Source organism: Austrofundulus limnaeus, unplaced genomic scaffold (assembly GCF_001266775.1).
Source record: "Austrofundulus limnaeus strain Quisiro unplaced genomic scaffold, Austrofundulus_limnaeus-1.0 Scaffold50, whole genome shotgun sequence".
Classification (NCBI taxonomy): domain Eukaryota; kingdom Metazoa; phylum Chordata; class Actinopteri; order Cyprinodontiformes; family Rivulidae; genus Austrofundulus; species Austrofundulus limnaeus.
This window is the reverse complement of record NW_013952452.1, coordinates 1544242-1553192: the sequence shown is the minus strand read 5'-3', so window position 1 is coordinate 1553192 and position 8951 is coordinate 1544242. Positions and strand designations below refer to the sequence as shown.

General features: G+C 37.1%; 1 protein-coding gene across 1 annotated transcript in view; it reads left to right on the top strand.

The window, feature by feature from the left end:
* The window catches only part of ctnnd2a (catenin (cadherin-associated protein), delta 2a), a gene marked incomplete at its 5' end in the record, with an annotated part of 234924 nt that overhangs the window by 159574 nt on the left and 66399 nt on the right, over positions 1-8951 (top strand). Inside the window, 1 exon segment of the mRNA XM_014008486.1 lies at positions 8045-8162. Within this exon segment, the coding sequence (XP_013863940.1) occupies positions 8045-8162 (118 nt within the window).

Here is an 8951-nt window from a genome sequence, read left to right as displayed (position 1 = left end):
TAAGATACTTAGACTTTTACTCAAGTAATATTCCTAAAGGAGACTTTAACTTTTACCAAAGTAATTTTTGTTAAGATACTTAGACTTTTACTCAAGTAATATTCCTAAAGGAGACTTTAACTTTTACCAAAGTAATTTTTGTTAAGATACTTGTACTTTTACTCAAGTATCACTTTGTGGTACTTTATACAACACTGCACTTTATCCACTAACAGAGCTAACATGCATGTGTTTGGACTGTGGGAGAATCTGCACCCACCCATGCATTGCTCTTTATTTTAACAGTTAATTTTTACTATATTTTTTAAATGACTGCTTCTTCATAACTCCACCTTTTTGTGACAAAACTGTAAATTAAAAACAAGAGAGCTTGCTTTCTCTGCATCCACATGCAAATAGGATCAACACTTGGTTTTGAGGACGTGAACGACTCCGAGACTTCTTAAACCAACTAGTTTGTCATTGGCTCAGAGCCCTCCTTGGCTCTGAATGGGTTTGGGGGTTTGGTGCAGTGCTGTAAAGGCAAACAAAGAGTATTCTGTTAAAGGGATTTCCCATCTCATCCAGTAAGAGGCTGTTCAACTAACTCCCTGCAGGTAGTTGGTTTGCTGCCAGGCAAAAGAAAAATCACAGCCTGTTGTTTAAATTTGTACACATTGTTTAAATGTGTGTGTGTTTGTGTGTGTGATCACACACTCAAGTTTTTAAATTGTTTTTTTAACTTTACAACCTCACATATGTGCTCATGAAGTATAATTAATTTCCAAATGAATTGCAATTAGAATTGCAACCAGGAACCAGTTATTTCCAATTTTATTTCAGAGATAATAATAGGATTCATGCATCTATGTGTGTGTCTGTTTGTGTGTGTGTGTGTGTGCGCCATCCGGTTATGACCTTCTGCTGCCTGTGCCCTCACCCTCGCACGCAGACGTGCACGAGGCCCAACACTTGTGCAGCTCCGCCACACACCAGATGTTTGAGACAGTCACCCAGTCGTCACTCGTTCCTGGAGCAGCGCTGTCTGAGAGCCATCTGGCGCCGATTTATTTGTGACCACAGTTTGTTTCTGTTGCATGTTTGCAGAAATCAATTTTGAAAAACTACATTTATCGGAAACTAAAAACTGCGCACCGTCACAACGCATTTTCTGAGGTACRTGGTTGAACCCTGGGAAAAAAACAAAACAGGTTAAATATAAGTGTGAGACCTATTTTCTTTTAAACAACTCAGTTTGTAAAAATATAAAACAAGAAAATAAGTAAATAAATAAATAAATAACATCATATTCTGTTATTTAACAGCAGCCAACCTATTTTCCGCATTCTCTGGTTTGTCCCACTTGTTTTCTCACCTTTGTATGAATATCTTTTATTTCTTTCAGACAATGTGGAAGTGTTGTTATGGTTTGTTTTGTATGTCTTGACAGTTTGTTAGTTAAATGTGATAGTGGGGTGTTACAGCTGACACATGCCAGATTGGTAAGAGGCTGGCTGCTGATGTTTGATCTCCCTTTATGATTTTGGCTCAGCAGCATCCTTCATATTTTTTAACGATATCCTTATAATTACGGAAATGATGTTCTGACAATGTTTCCTTTGTGCTCAGTGTTCTGTGGCTGATGTCACAGCTGAAACACTTATTGATAGCAGAGCTWAACCTAACTTTATAAATGACAGGACTGTCCCTTAAGATAAAAGTCTTGTTCTGAAACACAGAACTGTCTTTGATTCTTCACTGGATTAGATAATATTTTATCTGTTTTTTTCATTTAGGAGGATGTTTATTTTTATTATTAAATGTCTCAATTTCTTATAATTGTTTCAAAAAACTAAAACATTAGCTCCAATTTTTCAAAATCCTTTAGGTCAGATTGAGAAAACATTTGATTTTTTGTTACCAGCAGCTAAAGTTGCAATTCCTAAAATTTGAAAAGGGTGTTTAATCAAGCTCTGTAAGTATTTACCTGTTCTGGTTTTATGTGTTGAATTAATGAGGAGTGATAGGTGGGAAAAGGTGTGTGTGTAATGATCTCATTAAATATTAGTGATCCCCAATAAAACTAAGTGACATTTACAGAGGCCATCATTTACAGACATATACTTTCACACAAGTAAAATTATTCAAAATGTTTATCTTTTTCTAATAGAGATGTTCATTCTAATTGTATCATGCTCACAAGATCCAGGAAATGATTAACTCCTTAAATAATTTCTGTCTTTATTTTACCAAATAAATACAGACCAAAAATATTCCGTTAAAGGGGACATATCCTGCAAAATCCACTGTTTTAACCATTAGCGGGTTGGGAAGCGCCTGACGAGGATTTCAGACTAAAACATTGCAGTTTCACTTTATAAAGACCCCATCTGAATGATTTAAATATGAAAAAGAAGGATTTCAAAGCAGGATATGTATACTTTAAATGGAAGTTTCTAACCATACTRTACTTTAGATTAGTTGCACCTTAAAGGGCTCGACACATGGGGAGYGACAAACTACAGTGATYAAYRGCTGTCATCGCAGCCAGGGTGAAACTCGACACACGGGACGYRATAGCGATTGCAGCRTTGCGAATCGAGCTCTCAGGTCACTTGTCTTCACAAAATTTGATTGGTTCTTCTACTGCCTCTTGTAACGTTTATTGGTGGTTCACAAAAAAGGGGGGTGTGCATTACGGACTTGTAAACTAAACAAATCTTGCGATGCTAATGATATTGAAAAACAAACACATCAAGATACAGTTTTAGGAGGAAAAACTTACCGGATAACTCCACCCTGGTGCCAACAAATTCCCACAAAGCTTTTTAGTAATCACTTGGTGAAAGTATTAGCTAACGGCAGTGTGTAGCATACTCTCCTCTCATTGGTCAGTCAATGGAACCCTCGCTGATTGGTTGTATGCTAAGCAACGGCGACAAAAGTTGAACATTTTTCAACTTTCATATGTCGCGTCACAAGCTCGCACATGCACGTCTACGTGTACGAGCGTGAAATTTCACATGCACTATTTTCGCTGGTCGATTAGCTGGAGGAGGGTAAGCGATTGTCGCCTCACCGCACAGGCTCCATAGGAAATGAATGGAGAGCGAGTGACGTCGCCTCCCGTGTGTCGAGCCCTTAATGCTTCATATAATCAACCATCAGTTTTACACTTGTACTCTGCTCATGATGTTTTGTAGTCTTTTTTTTAAAAACAAGAAGCATGCTTTCCTCCTTCTGCCTGTCGTGTTACATTTTGAGTGAAGTCAGTGTGTTTGCAGCAAGTAAAGTTGTTTTGGCTTTATGCACATGAACTCCATTGTTCACTGGTGCAGATTACAACCTTTTTACATGGACGTAAGCATGAAAAAAAGAAACAACATGGAGTGATAACATTATGCAAAAAATGCTTTGCATTTTTAATATGACTGTTGAGAAACAAAACAATGACATGCATTATCCAATTATCCCAACAAAACGTGATGGCGCCCAAAGACCCATTATACCTAAAAACCCATCCCTGAAAGCCTGATCCTGCATGAGGAACTCAGGGTTCAGTGTTTGTCAGTGATTGTGAGGAGTGTGTGCAAAAGAGCAAAAATATGTCAACTCTGAAGGCTGAAAGTGCAACACAAAACTTCTGAAGCCAAAACAGAAAATGTGACATGCAAATGAAAAATAGCAGCGATACGTGAAAATGTAAATACATGTTAATGAACCATGTGTTCTGTGTTGTCTGGTCTAATTAATTAGCCTTGTGAAGCTAGAAGCCTTCTGGTCTGGTGAAAACTGGTTCAGTTGCAATTACAGTGAAGCAAAATGTATCAGAATGAAAGTTTTTTTTTTCTTAGTGAGTGAATTAAATTAGAAATTGGACTTTCTATTTACAAGGCCATCGTTGGGTTTTTGATTTAATTAAAAAACTACTTTCAATCACATTTTTTTTCTCAAACATTTAGTCAACATTTAAACAACTTTAGAAAAGAATCAAATGAAAAATATACTGCAGAGACATTTGAATATGCATTGTCTACATCAGAGGTTCTCAAACTGGGGTTCCAGGAACCCCAGGGGTCTGCAAGCCATGTCTTGGGGGTCCTCAAAAAAATTAGATAAATTAACTTTTTCTATATTTAAAAAATGCATATGCATTTTTTAAATATAGAAAAWGTTAATTTATTTATTTATTTGGAGGATAATGCACAAATAAAATAAACATACTAAACCAAACAATAAATACTATCAACATGGTATTTAGGGGTTAAAATTACAGTAAATTATTTTGCATTAATAGCATGGGGATTATGAGGGGGTCCCTGGATTTTTTTTCACCCTTGTAAGGGGCCCCCAGACCCAAAAAGTTTGAGAACGCCTGGTCTACATAATATAGGCTTTATTAAAAACAAGTACAGAAGTGGAAATTTCTTTTTAATACTGACCTTTTCCTCAGATGTATCTTGTCTTGTTCTGTGACTGTWTGCATGTGTTTGACAGTAAAATCCATCCACGATAAAGCTACAGATGATTAGCTTGATGAAAGTCTGATTAAAAGGCAGCACATTCAAGGCTGCACATTTAAGCAGTAAATAAGTCAGCCTCTCTCCTGCTCACCCACCCACCTCCTGTCGTCAGCGTCAAAACATTTGTCAAGGTGAAGTGTTTGCACTCTGCTGTTGTTTAATATCGACTGAAAGGAGGCTTCTGTCTCTGCTAAGCGCCGTTTCCATTGTATACTTGTTTGCCCATTAGCATTCAGAGTGGGTAAAAATGACTTGACCTTCTCTTGCGAGTGGGGAAACGTGAAATTTTAATTGACTTCTTTCTCCATTCTCCGTCTTCCTTATCAGCGCAATATATGAATAACCTCATCTCACACTCTGGTAAAAACGGCTGTGATCTTTATTGTGCCAGTGTGACAGATACGTCTCTTTGTTCCAGCTACACCGTCTCATCTGTTCCCACACATTTTACCGTTCAAGAATAATATTTAAACAGAGTTATGGAACATTTCTAATTGGCTTGTTCATCCTTTTGATGGCTATGCACGCACACAGTTTTGTCAGTGCAGCAGCATAAATGGAAGCCAGTGTCGGCGCTGTTTTCAAAGTCAGTTTCAGTGTGTGATGAACTGCAGACAAATGACAGAAATATAAAACAGATGGTAAGCTCAAAGAAATTTGATTAAAAAAATTATTGTAACTTTATGGTGTTTTTGTATGTTTAAAATTAAATGTTTAAAATGACTACTTTTTATTATTTTCCTCACTTTTATAATCCTAGCATTAGCTAATCAAGGTGATGTCATCATCCTGCGACAAATGTCATTACTAACTGCTGCTAGCCACTGCTGATAACGCTGCTAAATGGTATTTAAAACCTAAATCCAAAATGTGTTCATTGAAAACAACATGGATGGTACTTGTGGTGCGGCAGTTTTAAGTGCAGCTCAGACACYGGCCRCAACTGCAAGTTTGATGCCTTGTAGGGAAGAATTAGCTGCGTCAAAATGTTAGCGGTTCCTACTGTCTCAGGATGATGACATCCTAGCAAGAGCCGAGCACCAACGGCAGAGACTGTGTTGCATTCATGTAAATTTAAACATTTCATTTTACATTTAGATCTACACATTTAGGTCTAGGGTTTGTTATTAACATGCATTATTTAAAATTTAAATGGAACATTTGGTAAAAATTAGCTACATGTGACAACAGTGAACTACATAAGATTGTGGAATAATCTGGAAAGTGATTATAAAAATGTTGGTTCAATGTGTTTGTTTAAGAGTGATTAAAATAAGTTTGTTAAAGAAATATGAAACTGTATAATGAATATCAAAAGCTGTTGTTTGAAAACGAATTGAAGTTTTTATTTTGTTTTATTTTTTGAATCTTATTGTTTGAAATTAATTTGGGACAAGGGGGCAGATATAAGATTTTTTTTCTTCTTTCTGCCTCCTTTCATTTCAAGTGTGATTTTTTTCTTTGTCTATATTTTTTTKATTTTTATATGAAATGAATAAATTAATTAATTAAATAAACAATAAAATGTTAGAGGAGATTTTTAACTAGGATTTTGAGCTAAATAATTAGTGACATGTTTTTTTACTTTTTTATTTTATGTTTGGCACCCCATATTTTTGTGGCTTTTCTTGATTGATCTTTTTTTGTTATGCTAGCTTTACAGATGAGCTAAAGTTTGCTAAAGTGGTAGTAGCTGCGAGTCTTTCCCAACACATCCATTGAATGTGACATTTCCTTATATTGGAAGACACTGTGCATTAAAGTTTGACCAAAAAGGCTGTTTAGTTTTTGTTTAATTTCAGTGATGACAAGCAATATGCAAGGAATTGAACACCATTAGTTCTAACTGTTTGTCAACAAGCATGGTCACCAAAAGAACCACTGTGGGACCCTCAAAACACAAACCTAAAAACGTAACACCTGCCTATTTATCTTGATTTCAATGAATGGCGCTGTCCTTCACCATTGGTACTGTTCAGCTGAACTGACAAGAATTGATTCCACTAAACATGACTATTCTGAGGAAGTATATCGAGTGGCTGTGGCCATGAGGTTTTAGGACAGCATGGAGTCATTAGTCTTTTGGGTACTTCAGCACAGACAACCACACTCATTCTACAATCTGATTTAACATTGATTTCCTTAAAGACTGTCTGCAGCATGATTCACAGACACTCAATACTCACACGCATTTCCTGCTTGAACCGTATGTTTTGTTAACTTTGTGGAAAATATTTAGCCTATTTGTATGATTCATGTTTTACTCCATAAACCAGAGAGTTTGTATTTCCAATGCTGTATCAACAACACATCTTCCGATGTACAAAGCATAMAAATTTCATTGTATAACCAAAGCCGTGCATCTACAGTATCTAGGATGCGTCCTGGGTGCCCCCTTCTGGAGGTTTTCCAGGCACATTCCACCGGGAGGAGACCCTGTTGAAGACCCAAAACTTCCTGAAAGCATTGTCTCTGGCCTTGGAACACATTTGGATAAATCCAGGCAGCGCTGGAGAGTGTTACTGTGATATTTTGCTTCCCTCCTGGTCTTTTTGCCTCCGTGACCCAAGCAAGGATAAACAGCAGAAAATGGGTAGATGAACAAAGTTCACTGCAATATAACTGTTGCATTATGGTCAGTAGGTTACGTAGAGTCCACTTGTGGCCTCAAGGCTCAATGGTTTAGGGTCAARGTTGTGAAGTCATTTTTTCATGCTTGTATGTCTTCATGTTCGAGTTTTGTCAAGAACAAACTTTGCGTTAATGCTAAGCCGGTACAGTATTTAGTTTGTTTCCCTCTGCAGTTTCAACACAGACAAATGAGTCACTGTCTGGTTCTGAGCTTATCTGTTTTAATAGGCACCACTTGACAAAAACCCAAACAAATCTGACCTCAATGCCACCCACTTGCATCTCAAATGTAATCAAAATTCAGTCCATTATTTCTGTGCATTATCCATTAGCAAGGTTGCTATTGATTAATSTTGCAACCTTTTCAAATTAGCAGAGATTTTAGAGTAAAGTTTAGATTCGTTGTGAATAATGCAGCTTTTCTTCTCTCTCATTTTGAACTCAAGTTAAACTGAAGTGGGCCTTAAAGGCAGAGACAGAGGTGTACTGAGACATGTTATGCCTCTTAGATTTAGTTTAGTAAAACTATTTTTATGTACTTTATTTCTCTTTCTGTGTGATCATCCTCAGATGTTTTATTTATTGCACCTCCTCTTGATGTCTTCTTGAAGATAATCCTTGTTCTGTGCAGGGTCTGTGGCTGCATTACCCAGAGCACCTTTTCTCCTATGTTTGTTATGTTCTGTCGTCTTCTGAATGGGTGTTCTGAACTGTAATCTCATTGTGCTCTGTACAATGACAATAAAGGCTATCGTATCATATCGTCTTATCGTATCGTCTTATCATATCGTATCGTCTTATCGTATCATATCTTCTTATCGTATCATATTGTATCATTTCTCATCTTATCGTATCATTTCTTATCTTTTCTTATCTTTTCTTTTCTTAATTATTTTTTCTGTGTTTTGCAGGAATGTAAGCTCAGCAGGTGAAGAGGCGAGACGAAGGATGCGGGAGTGTGATGGCCTTACGGATGCTCTGCTCTACGTCATCCAGACTTCTCTGGGTAGCACTGAGATCGACAGCAAGGTATGCAGCAGAGACACTCTGTGTACCCAAAGTGTGTGTTCTTAAATTAAAATGTAGAGCTGAGGAGCAAAATTATTCTATAATATGTTCCAGAATACACACACACATAGGAGACAAAGAAATACTTAAAAGAAGATCCCTTTTTTCCCATTCTCAAAAAATAAAAAAGGTTTTACAGTTTTGTGTTTATTGTGCTTCCTCCTGTGTGAGGCTACGTTCTTGTTAGTGTGTAGTTGTTACAGTGTGCATGGACCAGTCAGTGTGAAAAAAGAAAAAAAAATCTATTGTAGATGACTGACTTCTCAAGGTCTCCCYATCTCCCAGCCTTTTTAAATGGCCRTCTTTAATCACTGTTTAAGCATCCTCCCTTCGCCACGGTTTGACTGCACTCGCCAGAGGAACGTTGTTGCCACAGTAACGAAGACTGATTGGCGGCTGAACCACCAAATAGTCACTGCCGTAGTAAAGATCCACGTTATCTATGAGCCCAATTTGCACGGCGCCTTCCATTCCTCGCTTTCATTTCTCACTTCAGCATCCTTTCTTCATACTCCTGGCTTCTCTGTGTRTTTACTTGGAGCTGTCCTCATTAAAAAGTAAAACCAATTTTTTTTAAATAAAATACAGCGGGTAAAATAAGTATTGAACACGTCACCATTTTTCTCAGTAAATATATTACTAGAGGTGCTAATGACATGAAATTTTCACCAGATGTCGGTAACAACTAGGGGTGTCCCGATACCAGTTTTTTCAAGACTGAGTACAAATACGAGTACTTGAGTTTGGGTA